The sequence below is a fragment of the Hemicordylus capensis genome, chromosome 2, assembly GCF_027244095.1.
Source record: "Hemicordylus capensis ecotype Gifberg chromosome 2, rHemCap1.1.pri, whole genome shotgun sequence".
Classification (NCBI taxonomy): domain Eukaryota; kingdom Metazoa; phylum Chordata; class Lepidosauria; order Squamata; family Cordylidae; genus Hemicordylus; species Hemicordylus capensis.
Window position 1 is genome coordinate 64,418,354 of NC_069658.1, and position 24,650 is coordinate 64,443,003.

At 42.8% G+C, this 24,650-nt stretch overlaps 2 protein-coding genes across 16 annotated transcripts in view; one reads left to right on the forward strand and one right to left on the reverse strand.

Moving 5' to 3' along the window:
* The window catches only part of CAST (calpastatin), a 94,663-nt gene extending 88,721 nt beyond the window's left edge, over positions 1 to 5,942 (forward strand). For all 10 annotated transcript variants that reach the window (XM_053292474.1, XM_053292475.1, XM_053292476.1 and 7 more), the window contains one exon: positions 4,616 to 5,942. The gene's annotated coding sequence lies outside the window, so the exon portion shown is untranslated. The remainder of the gene's footprint in view (positions 1 to 4,615) is intronic.
* A 522-nt stretch (positions 5,943 to 6,464) lies between these two features.
* Positions 6,465 to 24,650, reverse strand: part of ERAP1 (endoplasmic reticulum aminopeptidase 1) — a 43,020-nt gene continuing 24,834 nt past the window's right edge. For all 6 annotated transcript variants that reach the window (XM_053292469.1, XM_053292467.1, XM_053292470.1 and 3 more), the window contains exons 14-19: positions 17,863 to 18,019; positions 13,034 to 13,218; positions 11,680 to 11,841; positions 10,442 to 10,582; positions 10,274 to 10,355; positions 6,465 to 7,969 (exon numbers count right to left, since the gene is read on the reverse strand). In XM_053292469.1, the coding sequence (XP_053148444.1) occupies positions 7,781 to 7,969; positions 10,274 to 10,355; positions 10,442 to 10,582; positions 11,680 to 11,841; positions 13,034 to 13,218; positions 17,863 to 18,019 (916 nt within the window). In that variant the 3' untranslated portion in view covers positions 6,465 to 7,780. The remainder of the gene's footprint in view (positions 7,970 to 10,273; positions 10,356 to 10,441; positions 10,583 to 11,679; positions 11,842 to 13,033; positions 13,219 to 17,862; positions 18,020 to 24,650) is intronic.

Genomic DNA, 24,650 nt, shown 5'->3' on the forward strand with positions numbered 1-24,650 from the left:
CAACTCTGGTTTCTATCGGTATTTCATCCCGCCAGAGACAGTCAAACGAAGCGCCTTCTACTTTCACCGGAAATACTTCGATCTCTCGCCTGGTGGACGAACCGCAAGAACTTACTCGAAGGGGTGCCCTTTCAGACCCCCTCCCCTTCGGCTTGGATAGCGACAGATGCCTCACTTCAAGGCTGGGGGGCCCATTGCGGCAACCACAAGATTCAAGGGAAGTGGTCCCCTCAACGAGCCAAACTGCACATCAATTTCCTGGAGCTTCTAGCTGTTTTCCAGGCTTTACAGTCTTTCCTGCCCATCCTTCGGGGAAAAGTTGTCCAGATCCACCTCGACAACACAACTGCTCAAGCCTATATAAATCGCCAGGGTGGGACGGTCTCCCGCAGCCTGTGTGCTCTCAGTGTTCAGATGTGGCACTGGTGCATTCTACACCGCATTTACCCCTTAGCTGTACACATCAAGGGTCTGGACAACACCCTTGCGGACGACCTAAGCAGGATCTTCTTGCAAGACCGTCAACACGAATGGGAACTCCGGACAGATGTGATAGCTCCCTTCTTCGACCACTGGATGCGGCCTTCAGTGGACCTCTTTGCTTGCTCAGAGAATGCGAAATGCGTCCGTTTCTGCTCAAGAGCCGGCCACGACAACCTTTCACTCGGGGATGCCTTTCAGTTGGATTGGTCCCTGGAAACACCTTACATGTTTCCCCCTTTGCCATTAATACCCAGAGTAGTGGCCCGTCTTCTTTCCAATCCGACCAGTTGCGTCCTAGTGACTCCCTGGTGGCCAAGACAATCTTGGTTTCCACAAGTACGCAGACTGGCAAAGAACTGCTACAAGCACCTACCTCGCTATCCAGATCTTCTAACTCAAGACGGAGGTCTCATTCTGCACCCAGACGTCCAGACCCTCCATCTAACTGTGTGGAGGATACTCTGTTAACTCATATTCTGCTTAATCAACGCAAGGAATCTACGCGCCGCAACTACAAGCACAAGTGGGATCGTTTTAGATCTTATGCACGCACCAAGGGATTCCTTCCTAAACGAGCTTCCATTCGTGAAGTTCTACGATACCTTACATCTTTGAAAGCAAAGGGTCTTGCTAACGTGTCCCTGAAGGTCCATCTAGCTGCCTTGTCTGCATACCACCCGGGAGGTGATGGAAAGTCATTATTCTCACACCCTCTGAGCAAAGCCTTCCTGAAAGGTTTGTCGCGAGTTTACCCCGCAATCAGGATGCCGGTTGAACCATGGAGCCTATCTCTGGTTCTCTCCTCGTTGACTCAGGCTCCTTTTGAACCCATGGCCACCTCTTCCCTGAGGCTACTCTCTTGGAAAACAGCCTTCCTGGTTGCAGTCACGTCGGCTAGGCGTGTAAGTGAACTGACAGCTCTCAGGGTCGACTCCCCCTACACGATATTTCTTCAAGACAAGGTCCGTATGCGTCTCGACCCTGCGTTTTTGCCCAAAGTGGTATCTGACTTCCACTTAAACCAAGATATCATCTTACCTACCTTCTTCGGCAACCCTACTTCTGCTCTTGAACAGTCACTGCATGCTATGGATGTACGCCGTGCCCTCCTATACTACCTGGACCGCACGAAACCATTCAGGCTGTCTAATCGACTATTTATATCCTATACGGGATCGAATATAGGTTCTCCCATTTCAAGGCAGAGATTGTCCAGATGGTTGGTGGAACTCATCCTGCTGGCATATCATCTTCAGGACAAATCGCCTCCTGAGGCCATTAAAGCCCACTCCATTAGGGCTCAGGCTTCCTCTGCTGCACACCTCTCTGGAGTCTCGTTCAGGGATATCTGTAAAGCTGCTACCTGGGCTTCAGAATCCCCCTTTGTAAAACACTACGCCATAGACGTACGCTCTGCTGCGGAGGCTACCTTCGGGAGAAGCGTATTGAAACAGGTGTTGTTTTAGCCTACTACTGCTCCCGCCACCTCTTGGAGCTTGCCAAACACCCATTCTTATGGGCATCGACGGATCTCGAACCAGATAAACAGGTTGCTCACCTGTAACTGATGATCTGGTAGAGATCCGTCGATATCCATAAGACCCTCCCGACCTTCCCCTCTGCAGTAGTGCTACGTCTATGTGCGTACTGGTGTGTGGCTCTCTCCTCTTGAGATGCTTTTTTCTTTTTTATCATGGAAGAACCTACCTGTTGGATGATCGTCCTCCACGGCGGTCGTCCAAGAACTGAGGGATTACGTGCCTCAGCCGCGCCTTTTATAGCACGCAGCAGCGTGGGGGCGTGGCTTGGGCACTTCGACGAGCTCAGGCATGGATACCGTGGGGCTCCTGCGCAGGCGCAGAACCCATTCTTATGGATATCGACGGATCTCTACCAGATCATCAGTTACAGGTGAGCAACCTGTTTTTACTTTCAGTATGGATGTGCAAATCTATTTGGGTACAAATCGATTTGTACCAGAATCTAGCTGATTCGGGCGATTTGGAGAAAGAACTAATTGCCCCTGTGGTTCATTGGCTAGATTCAGGTCTCTAACTTCTCTAAAGTAGAAGCCATGCAATCCAAGTTCCTGAGAAACATTTTTCAGGTACCCCAGTGTGTGTGCCCAGTGCTGTCCTACATCTGGAAGCAGGACTGCTTAAAGTAGAGGCCAGAACATGGATAAATATCTTCGAATTCTAGCTGAAGCTGGTTTTCCAGTCTGCAGGTTTAGCTCCACTTGTTTTAAAGGATATCTACCACTCCAGGTGGAAAAGAAAGCCGGAGGAGAGGCTGCATTATTATGGTTTCTCCCCTTTTGCATTGATAACTCTAGGGTATGAAAACTCGAGGGTCAAACTCAGACATATGATATGGAGCGTCAAATTGATCAGGACTCTATTCCTGTTGGTACCCATTTAAGCAACCAAGTTCTGAGTTTCAACCCTAAACCAGATAACTGTGCCAAAATACCGCAAGGCTCTGACACAGGCACAATGCCATGGCTTGCTATCAGCGGTCCTGGAAGGGAGATATCAAAAAATCCCCTAGAAAGAACGCACTTGTCTCTCAAATTGGGAGATATTAAAATAATGGCTCATGTGCTCCTTTATTGTCAGTTTTACTGAGACATAAGTCATAAACATACAATCCCTTTTATTAGCTGCCATCCAGGTTGTACAGATTCTTATCATCTTGATTATCTTTTAACTGACCAGAATGACCTGAGATCTTCTTATGTGGCTAAGTTCTGTTTAATAACCAGTAAAATCTGCCAGTAGTTCATTAAGAATCATTGTTAATTGATCTTTATGCTTAACTATGTGATTACCTACTGCATCACAAACTTGTAGGGTTCTTTTTGTTGGCTTTTGTTTGTAAATTGTGCTGGTCTGTGATCATAATAAAGGGTTTTACTGATTGATTCAGGTTCAAATCAAATCACACCAGATTCATTTCGCTTCGAGATTCGGATTCCTCCTATCATTTCCCACAGATTCCCAGCTTTCATTTTTTTAAAAAATGCTAAGCTCTATCCCTTGTAGAAGTGGAGCTATAGAGCAAAATATGTGGTCACTATTTTTCAAGTGTTTGGATTCTTTGGTGTATAATTTTTCCTCAATGAATCCCTTTGAGGATTCTTTACACACCTTCTTTTCTTCTATTCATTTTGACTGTCTTTAGACAGTGCCAACTGTCAACTGCCATGTGCCAACTACAGCCCCCCCACCCTCAAGGCAGTTGGGTACTACTTAGTTTATGTTCTAGTAATTTTTTCAAGGGTTTAGACTCAAGTGTCTAATAACCTTTACTCATAATGAATCTCTATGAAAATTCATTACAGACCAAAGAATCTAAACACCTCAAAAAATCCTAAAATGTAAACTGAGTACCCAGTGGCTTGCGGGTTGGGGGGAAGTTGGCACATGGGATGCCACTAATTTCCCACCTCCACCCGCTAAGCAGTGGGGTCAAAATGAACAGAAGAAATGAAGGCGTGTAATGAATCCTATTAGGGATTCATTATGTGGAAAAATTCTTATACACCAAAGAATCCAAACACTTGAAAAATAGTGACTGTACATTTTGTTCCATAACTCTACTTCTACAAGGGTCGGAGCTTAGCTTTTTAAAAAAAAAAAAAAAGCTGGGGAACCATGTTAGGGTTAGGACAGGGCATCTTCGAATCCCCATTATTTCCTATGGCAGAAATATAGAAAATCAGTAAAAACTAAAATCATGGATATCAACCAAGTGCCCCACTGCACCCATGGGGACCTACCTACCACCCAAATTTGGTGCCCCTTAGACCTTTAAGTGGCCTGAATCAAATCAAATCTAAATTGAAACTGGGGTGATTCGATCTGGGCACAAATCGAATAAAAAAATTCAATTCATGCACATCCCTAACTTTCAGTATGGACAGGCAAGGAGATTCATGTGGAGCATCCCTAATTTGCAAACATCTGAATTTGATACTATGTCTCTTGTTCTTGTTTGTCTGCCTGAGTATTTCCACTTTTCTATGAGTTTATTCTCAGTAGTTAATTTTATTTTAGGAGAAAGGTCACCTATATAATAATGTGCTTATGTTTGATTTTACTCTCTTTGATTTTGTTCTCTCTTTTTTCAGGCTTTTCATTACTAGTGCAAAAATTCTTCATTTTGCTGGTGGATAGCTGAACTTGAGCAGGCTATTCTGCAGAAGCAAGACTGCTTTCTGGGTGGTTTTTGTATTGTGGTCGTTTGGATATTTTGGCATGCAGAACATATTTTGCTATTTTTGAGGATGAACTAACCTTTTCTAGCCACTTATTTTACTGTCCTTATTTTGTAATTTTCTTCAGTTTGGGAAGGGAAAAATGCTTTATATTTGTAAGAAATATTTCCTATGGATTTAATAGCAATGCCAAAAAAGAAGTCTGAAAAGTTTTGCACATAATCTACACATAGTGCCTGTAAATCTCAGCAGAGTTCTTTAAATCTGTGCTACATTTTTTAGTATAATGAATGCTTTAGAAATTCTGGAGTGCAATGAGTTTTGAATATCCTCTACCTATTTAGGCTGGTTCTCTGTGGGTATTCCTTTGAAAAAATGGCTGGGGGAAGTGAATAGTCAGTTGCTACAATTAAAATGGGAACAGATTAGAAGCCAAGGATGAGAGAGAATGTAGTGTTGGATATGAACTGTGCCATCAGTATTCTTATTTTGACTGTCGAGTCCCCAGTTGCCACCTGTGTATACTTAGGCTGCCTCTGGAAGCAGCTTTCAGGAAGGATATAATAGTACATCAGAACTATCAGAGGAAGATTGTGGTACTTTGGAATGGCTGCAGCTTTGCAGTATCTGCTTCATTTTTGGGCTGACAGAACTACACACAGGAGTCCACTGACTGAAATATATATTCTTGCAAGTTACACTGGCATACCCCGTCACCCAGCAATTCAGGTGACAATCAGCAGCTGCTTTCTAATGTATACGTACACAGTACAGCTGAATTTGAAGGTGTTTTGTAGGTTACTTTGGATGCAATGCCTGCTAAAATGTCCCATGTTTTATTGTCCTTTTTGGTTTTCCCTGCAAGAAAGAGGCTATAGCTTCAGTACCAGACTCTGATATGCTTTGCACTGAGTAGCAAATATTTCCATTGACTAGTGGAGCAAGACGATACTCCTTGTTTATAAAATGGTCATAATTTGCTCCGAGGTAACTGGTCTCTAGCTCACCATTGTTTGGATAGCCACAGTCTGCCAGGAACATCATCCGTGAAAGCCCCTTTGAACTGAATACAAGTTGCACAAGAGCATGGTCATGGTCTGCCACAGCTTCTATGTAGTTCAAAAGAGCAAGCATAGGAGATGTTCCCAGTGGACTGCATACTTCATCCTTGACAATTTGTAATGTTCATACTGTACTGTATTGAGATTCTGCATCACACTAATAAAGTTTTTAGAATGGACTCATTTTATTTATGTTTTCTGAGTTTTTGATTATACACTATTGATTCTGGACAAGAAGAATACTGTAGCAGCACACTACTAGGGTTGGATGTTAGGGAATACTTTTATAAAAATTTAGTCAATCTGAATAGATCTCCTTTGTCCTGGCCTAGTGAGGGACTATGCGTGTACACCTCTGACCAAAACAGCAGTCAAGGCTACTGAACATACAGTTGTTGGACTGGGGCCTAACTTCTTGGTGTTTAGAACAGTTTAGAATTCTTAAGCTTTATCTTAGTATTTCCCATTACAATGAAAATACTGGAATGCTTTGGGAATAGCTGGTCTAGTTCTTCAGTAAAAGAAATCCATCTCTGTTGTTGTTGTTGTTGTTGTTGTTTTTAACGACAGGATCAAAGACATTTAACAGCTTTTAGCAATTCAAGGATTTCATTTTAGAAAGGTTTATATACACAATTTCAAAAATTTAAGTCAAATATTTATATATAAGTATACAAAACATTATGGTATTACTGGAAATGTGGAGTTTTAAACCTCTAAAATTTATTTATTAGATTTTTATATGATGTTGCTTCAAAACAATCTCAAGGTGGTTTACAAAATATTTAGAATATAATACTATTAAACAATTTTTTTAAAAAAAATTTAATATTTGAACCAGAAATTACCAGAGAGATGCTTTAAACAGTTTGCAGTTTAGAAACAAAAATTGTCACTCCTTGGTAACTTCTAATACTTTGAATTTATTGTTGTTGAATATTGTTCTGAAGTATGGCTTGGAATCTTTGCTCAGGATGCTGCATAAGGGAAATTTTCCAACATTAAGATTTTCTATATCCCAAATTTCTGGCATGCAGCCAGGCTTAGTTCTCTTCAACTAATTTTTATCCTTGATTACATCAGTTTAATAATAGAATCCCAATTAGTACTTCCCCTCTATAAGAAAAATGACTGACATCCTCCCCACAAAACTTCCGTATGTCCTGGAAAAAAGTTGTGTACTAAACCTAATTACCTAAAATACTGTGGGGATAAAATCTTTATCTCAGACTCTTAAAACTGTGTCTTCCTGTGTAATGGAAGAGAGAACCATTTTCATTCCAGGTGAGGTTTGTAGATAAAAATTCAGATTTAATTTTTTCAGAGCAGTCCTAGCTCTAGCAAGTTCTCATTTAAAAGCTTTGGGTAAGTCATTATCACATAGTTTCAGTTCCCCATCTATGAAAGTAGGGACCATAGTAATCCACTGCACAGAGTCACTAATGTCCATCGAATATGGTAAATCATTTGATTGTTGGGACTAATGAGCAATATTGCTCTAAGACAGGGTAGACTATTTAAATCAAGGCAATTTGACTCAGCAATTTAAATCTTGATTCAAATAGCAAAGATCACAAAGGCTGATTTGAATTTGTTTTTTTTAACCCAGCTTCTCAAGCATACCGATTGCTGTAGCCATAAAAACATATTGGGTTGAATCCAATGTGGCAAAGAGCCGTAGCTTAGTGGTAGAGTGACTGCTTTGCATACAGAAGGCCTCATGTCCAGTCTTTGGCATTGCCAGATAGGATAAGCAAAAACTGACACCTTGGAAAGCCACTGCCAGTCAGTGTAGATAGTACTAACCCAGATAAAATGATTTCCCTACAGTTCTGTTTTCAAAGGGAAGCAGCATTTCATAAGTTCAAATTCATTGTAACAGCAGTCATAACTTATTATGGCTGAAAAATTGTTTAGAAAAATCAAATGATTTATTTTTTAAAACTTTTTATTCACACTGCTCTAAGAACCTCAGATTCTGTGTAGGCAGCATTGTTCATACCTAAGTTCTCAGAACTTAAAGTTCTTTGTTTGAACCCTGTTTTGAAACTAGGTTTTCTACTTTGCTGTTGGTCTGTAACCAGTTCTGGATTTTTTCAAGGTTCTTATCCATCCACTGGATATTTTCTTCAATGGTTTCTATTGCTTGCTGGACAGCACGGAGCTCCGAACTTTTTTTTCCTAGGGAGCTGAAGTAGTTTTTAACCTGTTGAATTAAAAATACACACAATTAATTCATGCACTACTCCCATTATTTACAACTGGATTTGAAACACAAAAATGAGCCATGGGGACAATATCCTAGTCGTCTTCACATACTGAGCTCCCTGGATTTTGTCATAAGGGATTCTTGGCCACTGAATCATAAGGAAAAGTAGGGTGTTCCAACTATATATATAAAGTGCTTCCTTTCCTTTTCCTTCATTTTTTAAAAAAATATCAGCACAAGTAGGATAGTGCAAAAATTGTTTGTTTATGGGACATAATTACTTATTTGATAGATTACATCCCAAAAATCTAGCGATGTTACCAGTTTTACAAACATCCAATCTGTAGATGGTCACACAATCAAATTTTATGTGATTCATTTGGCTCCCATTACTGGCTCCCATCCTGCACAGTGTTATAGCAGCAGAGAGCAGTGTGGCTGCAAAAATGCTGTTTGGGGACTGAGCCATAAAATAAAAAACCTTCTGTGCAGTGTTAGCAGGGTGGCAGACAGCAGTGTGGCTGGCAAAGATGTTGTCCAGGAGCTCAGTCTGCAGTGTTGTTGAGCAGGCAAGTGTGCGTGTAGTGGGAGGGGAGTGTGATTCTTGCTGTGCTCTCCTCCCAGAAATACATTTAGGCTTCAGAAATATGACCTTCAGAGTCATGCAGTCCTCAGGAAAATATTTTTAAAGGCAAAGTGTGTTGGAGATGGACTTCCAGTGCATCGACCTTTTGCACCAACTATCCTAATGACCATTAGGGGCACTGGGAGTAGAGACAGTGAGTAAGGGTCTCCCTAACTGTTCTACCTGTCTCTACTCTGACCCCTGATATGACTCTACAGGTATTTCCTGGGCTGAGGCAGAATCCCTTCCTTTCCTCTTAAAGAGCAGATGGAAATATTTCTCTCTCTCTCCCTACCTATCCATTATGTAATTCTATAAATTAGGGTTAGGTTCTTTCTATCCCTAAGTGTACTTCACCAATAAATGCTTCGTATTTATTTCTACAAGAATCTCCATGTGTATTCTCTAAATAGCTGCAACAACTAAACACTGTTACTGGAGTGGGTAGCTTCTTTAGTGCTCTGCTAATTAATTGGGGGATTAAAATTACAACCCCAACAAAGTGTCATCCTAGAGGGAAAAGAGAGCACCAAAAATTGCTCCCTCCATGTTTTTGCCTGATTGGCCACACACTCGGCTAAGTTCCAAGACAACGTATTTGCAGCCATACTGCTCTTTGCCACCCTAACGTTGCACAGAATATGAACCACAGTCATTATCTTATGAGATCTGTACCTGTTGTAACATTATAGAAACAAAACTAAGTGTGAACCTTCAATATTGTCTATATTCTCAGCTACAACTGGTTTGGCTTATTTTAAAATAAGTCGCCCTGATTTTATGTAATATAGACACTGACATCCAGTCGCTGACATGCACACAAAGATGGCTCATGACTTTTGAAGATGTCCCCTTCCCTCTGTAGTCTGTGCCTTCTGGAAATCTGAGGATTGTGGGATCCTCAGGGATATATTATCAGGAAGCACAGGGAGTAGGTTTGTGCACAAATCAAGATCTACAGATTCAAGGCTGAATCAAATCACAGACTCCCAAATTGAGTCATCAAAAGCAGCTGCCTTGGCCAACTGTCTTGACAAATCACCCCCAATTTGACCCAAGGATTCTGAGGCCCATTTTTCTAGGGGAAGTGGGTCTCAAAATGGTGCTTCTTTCTGGGGAGAGCTGGTCTACCAATTGGGATCAGTGGGTAGACCAGCTCTTCAAGGCAGGCTGACGCATTAAGTCTGGAGTGGAGGATTGGTCTACCCACTTATCCCAATTGGTAAACCAGTTCTCCCTGGAAAACCAGGAGAGCTGGTCTAAGACCTGGGATCGGTGGGTAGACCAACCCTTTGCTCCAGACTTGGCATGTCAGCCCACCTTGGAGGACAGGTCTACCTGCCCTGCTGATTCCAGTTGGTAGACCAGCTTTCCCAGAAAGCACAATTTTGAGACCCATTTTCACGACAAAATGGGCATCAAAATGGCACCCAAATCAATTTGGGTCAAATTGGGGGTGATTCTATTCTACTCCAAATCTGGCCTTTTGTTGTCAGGGCAATTCGATTTGGAGTAGAATAATCAATTCGCCCCTGATTTGAATCTATTCATGGGCAAATCAAATTGCACATCCCCAATGGGAACATCAGCAAAAATGTATCCTCCCTTATTGTGCACATGGCAAATTTGTGGCTAGCAAATTAGTCTAGATGTCAGCCACTGTAAGATTTGCTTACCTCAGCAAGTTGTGCCTTTGTAGAATATTTATTTGTCAGTCCAGTAATCATTACCGCTAAGGAATGTGAACCAAGTTCAAATCTTAAAAACAAAATAAAGTAAATTTTTGTGAATATATATTTTTAAAGAGGATATAAGTACTATAAGAGTATTTAATTGTCACCTACTTTTGTACAAGTTTCTGCCAGTTCTTCTTCAAGAAATTCCAAGCTAACAGATAACCATCAGGGTTCCTTCCAACACTCGTAACAATATATGGAAGATTTTGTGTTTTTATTATGTCACCTTGCAACCCTTGATCCATTAACCTACAAACAAAAACAAATCCCAAGATGTCAAAATGAAAAGAAAAAAACTTCAAATGAAATGGTTGACATCCAAATGAAGTGTGGGTCTCTGGAGAGGGTATGGTGGGAGCCCTTGTGCAACTCCCCCAGTCCCCCATGTGTGCTGTTGCACAAGAACAGTTGGGAGCACTCTGTCAGATCGGAAATATTTGCCGTGGGTCAGCAATGTGTCTCCTCTCAGAACGAACTAACCAGAAATCCAGGCTGAGCCAAAAGGTTTACAAGTTTAGTCTCATAATATTCCCCTTCCAGTGTGATAATGAAGGTCAATGGCTATGGTCTCTGGCGTTAATACTGTTCTCCACTCAGATCCAGTTACTCCTTTAACTGCTATGCGGTTCATACCAATCTTTACTAACTATTCACTGTTGGGCTTAGGCATTCTGAGGTAACTTTGTATCCTTCTTGGAAGTCTTTTTTGAAGGATATTTTTCCAACTTTCCTCCCAAGAAATGTCATATCTTACTGTGTCACAAACAGTGACAAAGTTTCTCTCCCATATTTACAAATATGATAGAGACTATGGAACACTGAGAACGGGAAATAGGAATCAGGCAGGAAAGCTGGATCCTGGTGGACCTTGAGGATCTGGAATTGGGAGTGATTTTTTTTTTAATTAAAGAAAACAGAACAGTTTTATTTTAATCTGTGCTGAAAGGTAAGATTTTCTTTCTTTGTAGTCGGCACTGGAGACAAGTAGTAACTGCAAGCCACAGTCAAATGGTATCACAAATGTATAAATGAAGATAAGCTGGTCTGGAGCTGGAGATCAGCAGCCATTGCTCACCTTTGCCTCTCATCTCAATATCCGATCTACCTTGCCTTGCTCCAACTCAGCTAGAGTTGTCTTTCCTTCCCCAATACTATGGGGGAAACATTGTATAGAACAGCACCTATGTGTATCAACTGAGTGCACGTTAATAGGAGCAATTACTGTGTGTTCAGTTCCTTCCAGTACAACTGTTAACCAAAAAAAGCATAATACGGCTGGATATAACCTTAATTTTTCAATCTCTAATATAAAACTTAGTCACTAACATTATTTCAAGAATACTTACCACTGCAGTTTGTTTTTATTTGGGGTCAGACTGAGAACTAATTCAATCTGACCCTTTTCTGTGCTGAATTCAGGTAAATTGTATTTGCTGAAAACGAAGTCCCAGCCTTCATCTCTTTGAATTCCAACAGCATATACCGCAAGTTTAACATCATTGGGCAAACTGCAACAAATTGAGTCTTGAGTTACATTCTGACATCTATTTCTGGATCCAGCTGCAAACTACATTACATAATTAGAGCATACATTTTAGTATATTTAGATACCAAAAAGCAACAATTCCTGCCCTAAGTGGCCAGCACGTTAATCTTAACTTTGTTCTGATATGTAGTACTAAAGGGAAGTGTAGTGTACAGCTGTTCCTAAGTAGTCAGTTTCTTCAGAATGTGACTTGTGCCTCCTTATGGAAATGTGGACTTTCCAGAGCTTCTAGGTCATCACATTCTGTTTTTGTGCAAGTCTTGATTGGGAAAGGTTTGGATCTGTTTCTCTCACAGCCTACAATAGATTGATCCTCAACTTTGACTCCAGTTATTAGCTTATGATGATGACCGATGTATGCATACCTCTGACTAGGGATGTGCATGAACTGCAGTTCAAATATGCACCGGTTCATGGTTTGGCTGACCCACAAACCAGTTCAGCTGGTGGTACAAGAGCAGCAGGGTTCTGGGGGGCAGCAGCAAGCGACACCTTTGAAATTGAGTAGCACAGGTCCTTACCTGTGTGCCCACCGCTCCATGCAGCTGCCTGCTGCGGCAGTGCTCCTCCCATCAACCCATGCATGGAACTTGCACATGCCATTCGCAGAAGCCATTTTCATGGTCAGCATTGGTGTTGCTGACCATGCAAATGGCTTCCATGCACGCCATGTGCATGGGTTGCTGGAGGGAGAGCCACTGCAGCAGGAAGCAACTCAACTTTAAAGGAGCCACTTGCCACACACCCTGTGCCACACTCGAACTGCTGAACTGGTTTGTGAGTCAACCAAACCATTTCTCCGATTCATGAACTGGTTCATATTCAAACCAGTGCACATATCATGGTTCATGTATTTCCCTACTTCTGGCCCCTAACATCAAGATTCAGAAATGTTTGCTCCTAATCTCCACCAATGCATATAAACATCTGAAACCCCCTATTATATTAGTCTCCTTGTCCCTATTAGGCTTCCGAAAGCCAAGTAGTGGGAGAGTTCAAGGTTCTCATGTCTCAAACTGGAGAAAGCAGTCACAACATGGTGCTGCCTGTCTCTGTGTTTCCTGCCATATGTGGGATACATACTCTATGGCACTACACTTGCATGCTTTTTTCTGTGAAGGGACGAGATGCAATACTCCTTATAAAATACATACTGTAGCGTTCCATTGGAGTTTTTCCATTTCATAAAATATTCTTTTGCTTTGTCCACACATGGTTGGTACTTGCGCACACATGCAAATGTGAGAAGAGAGCTACGAAGCAGTCGCTCAGATACTGTCCCTTTATCATCCCAAGTCTGTTTGTCAATTGCGTTTTTAAATAGATTAACGATGTATTCCTAGAATGATTTAACAAACAGTATCAGCTAAGCTCAGTAAATGTGACATCAGCCATTTAAATCAGCATTAAATATCTACAAATCAGTCACAAAACATGTCGCTATTGTCATTTTCCCAAAAAGCATGAAGTAAAACACAGATTATTAACAACTTTAGAGGTTCAGTTATGAAATCTTTGATATTTCTTTTGGCAAATGTATTCCCTTACGTTACCCCCCAGGTTGCTATTTTTGCTGCCTTATCTATGAAAACAAGGAAAATATTTACCAGCAGAAGGCATTGTCCTAAACTATAGAAACAGGTTGCTCACCTATAACTATTGATCTGGAAGTGATCCGTTTCAGTTATAAGAATGGGTACTGCGCCTGTGTGGGACCATTCGGGCAGAATTAACTAGCTCTTCAAAATATATGTATTGTCATTTCGCATACTGCACCAGGGCCAGTGGGAAGGTCTTATGACTGCAATGGTTCACTTCCAGATCAATAGTTACAGGTGAACAACCTGTTTATCTCAATCGTGATCCACTGCACTCATAAGAGTGGGTGACTAATGAGCTGGTAGTCTGGAGGTGGGTGTAGTATGCTAAGGTAAAACCCTTTTCAGCACACCCCTCCCGAAATTGGCCTGTGCTGCAGAGTGATGATCCAAAGAATAGTGCTTAACAAATGTATACACAGAGGACCAAGTTGCTGCTGCGCCGATGTTTCCGAGTTTAATGCCAGCCATATGGGCAGCAGAAGTAAAGTGACACCATATGGTCTTTGGGGGCTCCACTTTTTGGTGCTTGTATGCCAGGAAAATCAATTCCACAATCCAGTGTGAAAATCTTTGTCTTGAAATGTCACAACCTTTTACTTTGCCCTTGTAACCCACAAAGAGGCATTTCGTCTTCCTATAGGGCTTGGTCAATTGCAGATAGAACAGGAGCACACGCCAGACATCCAGGGAGTGCAATGACTGCTCCAGAGCTGTCGTGAGATTCTGGAAGAAGGTAGGCCATACGATATCATTGTTGATATAAAAGTCTCTAACAACTTTAGGCCTAAATTCTGGGTCCAGGCGAAGCACCACTCAATCTTGATGGAACTTCATATGGGGGGGGGGCATCAATGCACAGGGCATTAAGTTCACTCACCCTCTGAGCTCATGTAATGGCTAATAGAAAGGCCGTCTTCCGTGTCACAAGTTTAGGTTGAGCTGTAGCCATGGACTCAAAGGGAGGTTCTGTTAGAGCTGAGAGAACAAGGGACAGGCTCCATTGTTCAGTGAGTCACCAAACAAGTGGGTAGAGCTTTTCAAGCCTTTCATGAATATCTTGGACTCCAGATGCGAGAAAACTGTCTTTACATCCCATCCAGGATGGCAGGCAGAAATGGCCACCAGATGGACTTTAAAGGAAACAGTAGCCAAATTCTGCTGCTTCAGGTGCATGAGATATAGCAATTCTTGTTGAATGAATGCAGCATGAGGCAGGAAATCTGTGCATACATCCTGAAACACTTGCATTTGCTGTTGTAGTTAACATAAGTCAACTTTTTCTTGTCATTCAGAAGGATATCGTTCAACAGCCTGTCCTCCAGGCAGTCAGGCTCAGTGTTTTCAGGTCGGGATGGTGTTAATAGATCTTCGTGTTGAGGTAGCTGTCTGTGGCAACCCTTCGACCGTCTGAGTGCTTGCTGAAACCATGGCTGTCGTGGTCACCATGGAGAAATCAATATGCAATTTGCAGATTCTTGCAGGATCTTTGAGAGTACCCTGCTCAACAGAGGGCAAGGGGGGGGGGATATATAGAAATCTCTGACCCCAGCTGTACTGGAAGATATCCCCATGGAGTTGTGGCCGATGCTGGCTCTTGAGCAATACTGGGAGCACTTCGTGCTTGTGGATGTCACAAATAGGTTGATCTCTGGGGTCCCAAGGCTCTGAACAGAACATGAAGGTATTTCAGATTGACCTCCCATTCATGTTGTTGTTGGTAGAGGTGCGACCTGCTGAGTTCATCTGCTAAGGTGTTCTCTACACCTTTGATGCGAATGGCAGTCAATATAATTTGTTGTGCTATGGCCCAGTTCCAAACTTGCAGGCTTAGAAGACAAAAGGAGCAGGATACTGTCCCGCCTTGGCAATTGCCATGGTGTTGTCTAGACTGATTTGGACCACTTTGCCCATCAGGGATGGCTGGAAGGACTTTAGAATTTGAAAAATTGCTAGGAGCTCTAAAAGGTTTGTGTGCAGTTGACGTTGGTATGGAGAGCATCGCCCCAGTGCTCATAGATCCTCGCAGTGGGCTCCTCAGCCCTGTAGTGAAGAATCCATCAAGACCCAGGCAGTCGGCTGAGGCACCTGAAAGGGTACCCCTGACAGCAAGTTGATTCTCTTCACCCACCATTGGATGGAAAGCAAGTTTGGGTAAGGAACTGTCAGCAGTTTGTGAGTGCTGTCTACCTTCGGGAAACCTTTGGGAAACTGACAGAAACTGGGCGACTGGGGCATCGGCATCATTGTAGAGTGCGACTCAAAGGGGTAGAGCTCTATTTTTCCTCGTCTGGTGGGGAAATGTCAGGCAAATCTTACACGTATAGATCTTACGTATAGGTGTTCAAATCTTACATGTATAAGTGTTATGCTCTTCACCTAGAAAAAGGAGACAGAGCTCGTGGTCGTCCGCTGAGGGAAGTTTGGCATTACAGCGGAGACAGCACTTAAAAGTTTTCTTTTTATCCATAACAATAGGGAAGAAAAGAATAAACTCAGGGATACTCAAGTGCCATCCCTAGGAGTTCGTTCCAAGTCAGAGCCATCTTAGTCCGTCCTACTGTCCAAAGTTGTCACTGAAATATCCGTCCGGGTTTTTTTTCTTTTTTTCTTTTCTAAGCGTTTAAAGAATTGTGAAGTCCAGTCCAAGTTAGAGAATTAATTCAAAGTATTTGTTCTCTTTTTCCACAGAAAATGTTCCAAATTGAGGAGCTAACTGTCCAAGGAGCTAACTGACCGACAAAATGGCGGTCAGAAAGGAACTGAGGTGATAAACACTAGTCTGCCCAAACCAATGAAGTGTACCATGTGCAGGGGGTGGGGCTAAGCTTCGAGAAGCTAGTCAATTCTGCCTGAATGGTCCCACGCAGGCGCAGTACCCACTCTAATGAGTGCAACAGATCATGGTCCAGATCTTATGTTTCATTAGGATGATTATTTTTGTGATATATGGTGATTGTGGTATGTACTTGTTCATTTTCTTTGTTATAACCTGTGGTTACAACATTAAAGTTATGACTGACATGAAGTAAAATAAGTTCAGGTTTGTTCCTCTGAAAACAAATGTGTGCTGCTATGGTTCAAGGAAGCTATACAACTCAGAATGAAAAACAAATGAAGGCACAAATGATTTAAGTAAGCATTGTGTGTGATCATCTAAAATTCTGACTATGGCGTGTGCACTCACACAGAATCCAATTGCTTCAGTGCAGCTTCATTTCTACCTATCAGAATCCCAGCAATTACATTGATGTACTCTACACAGAGGGATCCATGGTCCCATCCTTCATGGGGAGGGATTATTACAGAGACTACAATAACTGGAAGCTCCAGGTTTTATAACTTTTATCTATAGTAACTGGCTGGTATAATGTGCAGTGTTCTGTCACTGGTACGTACCCCGAGGCTGCTGCAGATCCATATAGCAGCCCTGATGCTGTTCAGAATTAGCAGTTGAACAAGCAGTACTGCCAGAGTTTTCCCCATTCACTGGGGACACAATGAGAGCAGAACTGCGCAACTGCATGCGGGCTGTTGTATGTACACAAGAGTGTTCTTGTGCAACACTGTCAGGCTGCCTTCTGTGTGTGCACACCTTAGCCGAACCTGGTAAAAGGCAGTGGCTGATATCCTGATTGACAAAGCATGCATGAAATTGGAAGTGTGAACCCCCAGCAGCACCCTTCATGCAACTCTCCTTGTCTGCATTCATGCTGTTGCTCAAGTATGCTAAGAGTCCACAGCACACGGTCTGGATGTGTATCCAGTCTTACTAAGTGATCCTAGAGTGTGAAGAGCACTCTTAGCGATCTTGCACAATAGCAGAAGTCAGGGAATTTGCGCAAGGGGTACTGCTGTGTGCCCACATATCCTGCTTACACACATTCTTTGTTAGTCAGGATGTCAGTCACTGTGAGCTACAGATGACATATAAGTATTCAGCAGCAACATGGATCTATCAACACCAAGATGTGGACCTGGTCCTTAAGGTAGAGTGCAACCCCATCAAGAGCATGTTGAATACCATGGCTCTGAGTTAATATACTATTCACAAATAACACCTCTGTCTTAGCTGGATGGGCCTTCTGATTATTAACCCTTAACCAGCCAACGGATTAATTAAGGCTACTTGGGGAAAGGGTACCATTTTCCCCACCTGGACATTTTTGCTGTGATCCTAAACACCTCTTCTAGAATCTACGAAGTGGCTCTATATACAGTAAGGAATATACTCCCTACTTATTGCTTAGTCCTGCAGTTATCAAGTTAAAAGGATAACTTGTGAGAAAAATGTAACTGGTTTATTGCTAATACCCAAAACATGTAATCTGACAGTCTGCAAGTACTATTGGTTATTATTCAGATTTGGCGCGACTACATTTTACCTTTAACTCATTTGCTGTGTCATTCATGTCCCTCTTCTCCAACAGTTTGTACAAAGGGATTAGTTCATTCAATCCTTGAAACACGGGAGCAATTTCAGATTCATGGTTTAGGTATAAAGTTAAATCAAGAGCTTTGGTAATTGACAGCTTTCCAGCACTGCAGAAAACAGAAATTGCCAGTGTTAACACATAAAAATGTTTTTAAAGTGCTTGAACCCTCACTGTGTACAGAATTTTCTAGTTAATTGCACATCTATTAGGAAAATAAATCTCTAGGTTTTCCTTATTAATAGCTAACTACAGTAGTTATAAATTCAAGATGCCTGAATTTTTGCACCTAGTAGTCATAAATGTTTGTACTTAAGAATTTATCTGCAATGGCAAACTAACATGATTCATTGTGAAACAGGATGCCAGACTAGATGGGCCTTGGGCCTGATCCAGCAGGGCTGTTCTTATGTTCTTATTGTGTTTTATTTCTACCACAGTTGGTATGTTGTATCCTAAATAATAATGCAATAACACAGGGCTTGACAAATCCCGGGCACCAAGGAACCATGACACCTAGAAATTTAACCATGGCAATCAAACTAAGACTAGGATATTCAGGGGTAGCTATTTTTTTTTTAATCTGTAAAGAACAAATCTTTATCTGCCCCAGGCAGCCTTATTTCTCTTCTAAGTATGTTACTTATAAATGAGATAGAGAGAAGCCCACTTAATCTCCCCCTTTCACAATGACAATCACTAAGCCCAATAATTTTGTCAAATGTCCATTGTTTGGCTCCTAAATTTTTGCACTGGCTTCTAGATCCAAAGAAAATTTATGAAGGCCTGAACTTAGAGGAGTGTGGTAATAAGGCACTAACATGGTTGGCAAATTTTGTGTAGCAGCAGTCAAGATTAGATCTAAATTGTTTGAGTAAATGCTATTAGGATGATTGGTTCACTAATCTTTCCCCCCTTTTCTATATTTTGCAAAACAAGTTATATTGTCTTGCTTTTGTTATGGGTCATTGACCGTAATAAAGATTCATTCATTCATGGTTGGCAGCGGATGTGATGGAACTGCTAACATGAGAAAAAATTCAGTTCTTGACCAGGAATAAGTCTACAATCAGTCTTGCACTCAAGCAGCCCTGTGCCTCACTGCCTTGCTTGTTGGTATTCATCATGAATCCTGCTCTGTTCTTCATTGGTAGCTCTAGCTTTTTTCATGCTTTTTAGCATGTGTGTCTGTGGCCTGCTAGCTTCTGGAATTAATCCAGGTTTGCAACTTGCCCACAGTTCTTACTGGTATCAGAATAGTATTGACTGTATGATTTGTGTCTTGACTTCATTTCTTAGTAAATATAGTTCCTTCTTAGCCAATCCTAGGGCCCTGACTGAGGCTATATCCTAACGGTCTGTACCCTTCAACTGCTGTCTGTTGCAAGAACAGGGAAGCATCTGTCCTGAGGGCGACTGTAAGAAGTAACTTGTCCATTATTATGTGCTGTCTCAGCTCATTGCATGTTTGTTCAAATTTATATTGTTACAAACTTTATAGAAATAAACTGCATCCGTTGGTGTGATATTTGTGTCTACACTGGGTAGTTGTAAATTACTACATGTGTACACACTTACACACTTTGTAATATCCTATCCAGCGTGGGTACGAAGGTGAAGTACCACATCAACCAATGCAGTTTATTGATTACATTTTGATGAAATATGCTTAACTTGCAAATTAGGATATGAAGTCAACTTACAAACCTTTTGTAATGGCTGCACCAAACACTGAGACTCATTTCTAGAGAAAAAGTTATCTGTCTATTGGAGAGATAAGACACGAGTCTTTCATATGAGTTCTTGCATCGTACTAGTGAAAAGTGTACTATGATCTGCAAAGGGCTGTATTAAGACAATATTTGTAGCAGTACAAGCATTAATGTGCAATGGCTGGGAGCTATTGTTGCTACAAATAAGTAGCATTTAATCCTGAGCTATACTTAGATCTCAAGCTCTGATCTTCTCTGCCTCTGTGGCAAATTCACACAACCTGGGCAGGAGGGGTGAGACACAAAGGTGATTTAATATTAAGTATAATGAGATTGATGACAGCAGAGTTGTACAAAAGGGACAGAGGCCACATTCTCACAACCAGAATGATTGTGGTTAAAGAGCTAACCATGATCAGCCAGCCCAGTATGCTCCCATAAAGCTTGTTAACTGAAGTAATTTAAATGGGATTGGCTGGAAATTCTCATTAACTCTTTAACCATGATCATTAAATTTGGCCAGAGGTGTCAGGAGGGTTTTAAGGTGAAGAAACCCTGTACAGCCCACATGAGTAGAAAAAACGTTTGCTCACCTGTAACCAATGATCTGGTAGTGATCTGTTGGGAGTCATAAGAATGAGTTCTGTGCCTGCATGGGACCATTTGGGCAGAATTGGCTAGCTCCTCGACGCGCTTAGCCCCAACCCTTGCACGTGGTGCATTTCCTCAGTTTGGACAGGCTAGCATTTTCTCCTCAGTTCCTGAAGGACCAACATTGGAATCCAAACATTGTATGGCAGCAGTATACATTTCCACAAGGTAAGTAGTGTCTTTTTTTACTCTGCAAACATACATGTTGATACTTTGCATACTGTAGTGGGGTCGGTGGGAGGGTCTTATGACTGCAACGGATCACTACCAGATCATTGGTTACAAGTGAGCAACCCATTTACCTGGATCGTGAACCACTGCAGCCATAAGAATAGGAGGCTAACGAGCTGTCAGTCTAGAGGTGGGCGTAGTATACTAAAGTAAGACCCTCTTCAGAACACCCCTCCCGAAGTTGGCCTGAGCTGCAGAGAGAAGGTCCAAGACGTAATGCTTGACAAAGGTATGTTCAGAGGACCAGGTAGCTGCAGTGCAGATGTCTATGAGCCTGATTTCTGCCATATTGGCAGCAGAAGTAGCATAAGCCCTAGTAGAGTGGGCCCGTATAGTCTTAGGAGGGCCCACTTTTTGGTGCTTGTAAGCCAAAAAAATCAAATCCATGATCCAGTGTGAGAGTCTCTGTCTTGATATTTGGCAACCTTTTACGTTACTCACAAAAAGCCGATTTGTCTTTCTATAGGGCTCGGTCAGTTTCAAGTAGAAGAGGAGAGCACGTCTCACATCCAGGGAATGCAGTGAGCGCTCAAGAGGCGTCGTGGGATTCTGGAAGAAAGCAGTTGAGATGATGTCGCTACTAATGTGGAAGTCAGTGACCACTTTGGGCCTGAATTCGAGGTCCATGCAAAGCACCACTTGGTCCTCATGGAACTTTGCACAGGGGACATCTATACGTAGTGCATTTAGCTCGCTGACACGACAAGCTGATGTTATGGCTAACAAAAAAGCCATCTTGAGAGTCACCAAAAGTGCCGTAGCCATGGGTTTGAATGGAGGTTCCATCGGGGCTGAAAGGACAAGGGATAGGCTCCTTTGATCAATGGACCACTGGATAGGAGGGTAAAGCTTGTTTAACCCCTAAAGGAATTGCTTCAAGTCCGGATGAGAGAAGATGGTTTTCCTGTCCCATCTAGGATGGCGAGCAGATATAGCAGCCAGGTGAGCTTTGATGGAGACACTGGCCAGGTTACTCTGCTTCAGAGATGTGAGGTAGAGCAAGACTTTTCTAGAAGAAGCAGCACAAGGCAGGAAACCATGTTCCTGAGCATAAAGTCTGAACTGCTTCCACTTGCGATTGTAGTTTACATGAGTAGATTGATTTCAGTCTTGAAGGGGGATGTTAGGCAAGAGCTTATCCTCCATACAGTCAAGTTTAGAGTTTTTAGGTCAGGGTGGTGTAGCCTTCCGCTTTCTTGTAGAATAAGATCCTCGCATTGGGGCAGACACCTGTGGTGACGCTTCAACAGTCTGAGTGCCAGTTGAAACCATGGTTGCCAGGGTGCAACCATGCCAGGGTGCAACCAGGCATGGTGAAACCATGGTTGAAACCAGGGTGAAACCATGGTTGCCAGGGTGCAACCAGGGTGCAACCATGGTGCAACCAAGATGCAGTCTGCAGACTCCTGAAGGATTTTTGCTAGTACCCTGTTCAACAGAGGTTAGGGTGGAAAAATGTATAGAAACAGTTGACCCCAGGAAAACTGGAAAGCATCCCTTCTGGAGCTGTGGCCAATGCCCACCCTCGGGCAGTACTGGGGGCACTTCCTGTTTGCCGGTGAGGCAAACAGGTCAATTTCTGGTGTACCCCAGGCATGGAACAGACGGAAGTACTGGAGGTTGACTTCACATTCATGTTGCTGCAGATAAAGTGAGGACCTGCTGAGGTGGTCTGCCAGGGTGTTTTCTACCCCTTTGATGTGAATCATGACCAGGTCTATTTGCCGTGGAATGGCCCAGTTCCAAATTTGCAGAGTGAGCATGCAAAGGGAACGGGAGACTGTTCCTCCTTGATGGTTTAAGTAGGCCATCACTGTGGTATTGTCCAGGCTGGCTTGGATGTGCTTGCCTGTCAGGGATGGCTGAAAGGATCTGAGAGCCTGAAACACTACCAGGAGGTCCAAGAAATTGATGTGCATCTGGCATTGGCTAAGAGACCACAGGCCTTGAGCTCAAAGATCCCCACAATGGGTTTCCCAGCCCCGTAAGGATGCATCTATCGTCAGCCATACTGAAGGCTGGGGTCCCTGGAAGGGGACTGTGGACAGCAGATTGGTCCATTTTGCCCACCACTGTAGGGACACCAGGATCGATGGAATTGTTAGCAGCATCTGTACACTGTCCACATTCTGACAAAAACCAGAGAGAAACCAAAGTTGGAAACATCAGAGACATAGTTTGGTGAAGTGCACAGTGGAGTTGCATGATGCCATGAGTCCTAGTAGTTTTTGTACTTCGTGGGCTTTTTGTCTGGGCTGCCCCATGAACAAAACCACCAGTGCCTTGATGCGGGGGAAGTGCTCCTCGGGCAGAAATGCATGTTGCAGTCGTGCATCAAGGGCTGCCCCTATGTAGTCTATGAGTTTGGCTGGCTCTAGCCTGGACTTCAACCAGCTGACCTGAATGCCCAGATCCTTGAGTAAACGCAGGACTGTTGAGACTTACAAACCTAAACTCAGTTCTTTGCCTTCCTGTCAAAAGCCAGTAATCCAGGTATGGAAAAATGATTATGCCTTGCGCCTGCAGGTGAGTCATTACTACGGCCATGCACTTTGTAAATACACGGGGTGCTGTTGCCAGTCCAAATGGCAGGACATTCTAATGGTTGAAAGGTGGTTTGTTTTTTTAAATGTTGGTAAGGTTTGCGGAAGTCTCTCTTGTCCATTTGTTTATATGAATACTGCCGTAGGCCATATTGGTGGCACTTAGGTGTGAATGATTGGGGAGGGGCCAAAAACGTTTTTGCCGCTGACTTTTTAATGGATTCCCCATTGTGGCATCCGTTGTCTTACAGTAAAGACTCTTCCCATTGATTAGTAAATTTTCTCTTCTGTACCTCATGTAGGGCCACAGCATGGCACAGTTTAGCCAGGCATGCCTCCTCAGAGCAACAGCACCAGCCAGGGTTCGAGACTCCATCTCTACCAAGTGTTTGGCATTAGCCAACTGTTGACGAGTGAGGAGTGTCACTTTAGTATGGATGTCATTAAACTTTGCCAAGAACTTCTCCAGTGAAAAGTCAGCTTGTTCCTGGAAGAGATCATTCCAGAGGGAATGCGTATATTTGGCAAAGGAGGTCATATAATTAGCTATTTTTACCGCCAGAATAAAATGTTTCATCCTAAGACGTCCAACTTGAATCTCAATTTGTCCCCTGGGGTAGTGTGTCATCTCCCAGATTTGGAGGAGGATGCACAATCCACCACAATTGTCTTGGGGGAGGGATGCTTAAGAAGGAAATCATCTTCATTCTCCTGTATCCTATATAAATTCTCCAGATGCTTAGAGGTCGGAGCAGAGGTACGCAGGGTTTGCAATGCAGATTTGGCCACTGTGAATATAACCAGCAGCATGGGTAGATGAACCAGCTGGGTCAAAGCTGTGGAACTGAGGAACTTGTAAACGAGATCCTCTATGTCCAGAATTTGCTTTTTTAATTCCAGGCCAAGTACCAATGCCATCTCAGAGATGTCAGTGGTACAAACGCATCTCTTCATTTGGAGAAACGTTATCACTGGATACCACCTTGAGAGGCGGTTCATCAGGACAATCAGATGAACTTGAAGTCGAAGAAGTGGAAGAATCAGATTCATAGTCCTCCATTAGTATAATGGTCTGAGGACCAGAAAGGGCAGGGACCTTCATCTTAGACACCGTTTGGGTGGAGGAAGAAGTCATGTCATGTTCAGTTGTCTGAGTTGGACAACTCTTTTGTGGTTGAGGTATCTCTGTGGTCTGTGTGGAGGTCCAAGACACTAAGATAGGAAGCTCCAGCCTCGTGTCAAAGATTGGGGGGGGGGGGTAACCTGAGTCGATATCGAAGTCAGAATTGAAGTCAGCATCAGCAATGGGGTGACTTAAGTCGACATCGAGACCAATGGTGCAATTGGAGCAGGTAGCTCCAGAAGAGGAGTAACTTGAGTGCCTGCAAGGACCATCGATGTTGAGAGTTGGTGCTGAGTTTTTCAAAGTTTATAGTCCTGGTAGTCTGGAGGAAGTTCTGGGGAACACAGGGTACACTGCATCTCCGCCGTCCCCCTCATGAAATAAGCCTTGTGTGATCACATATTCTCTGGCTGCCCTCCAGTCTTGTGGACTTGCAGGTTGTGGTGTCTAAAGTCAGCTCGCTGTATGGAAAGGCTGAAA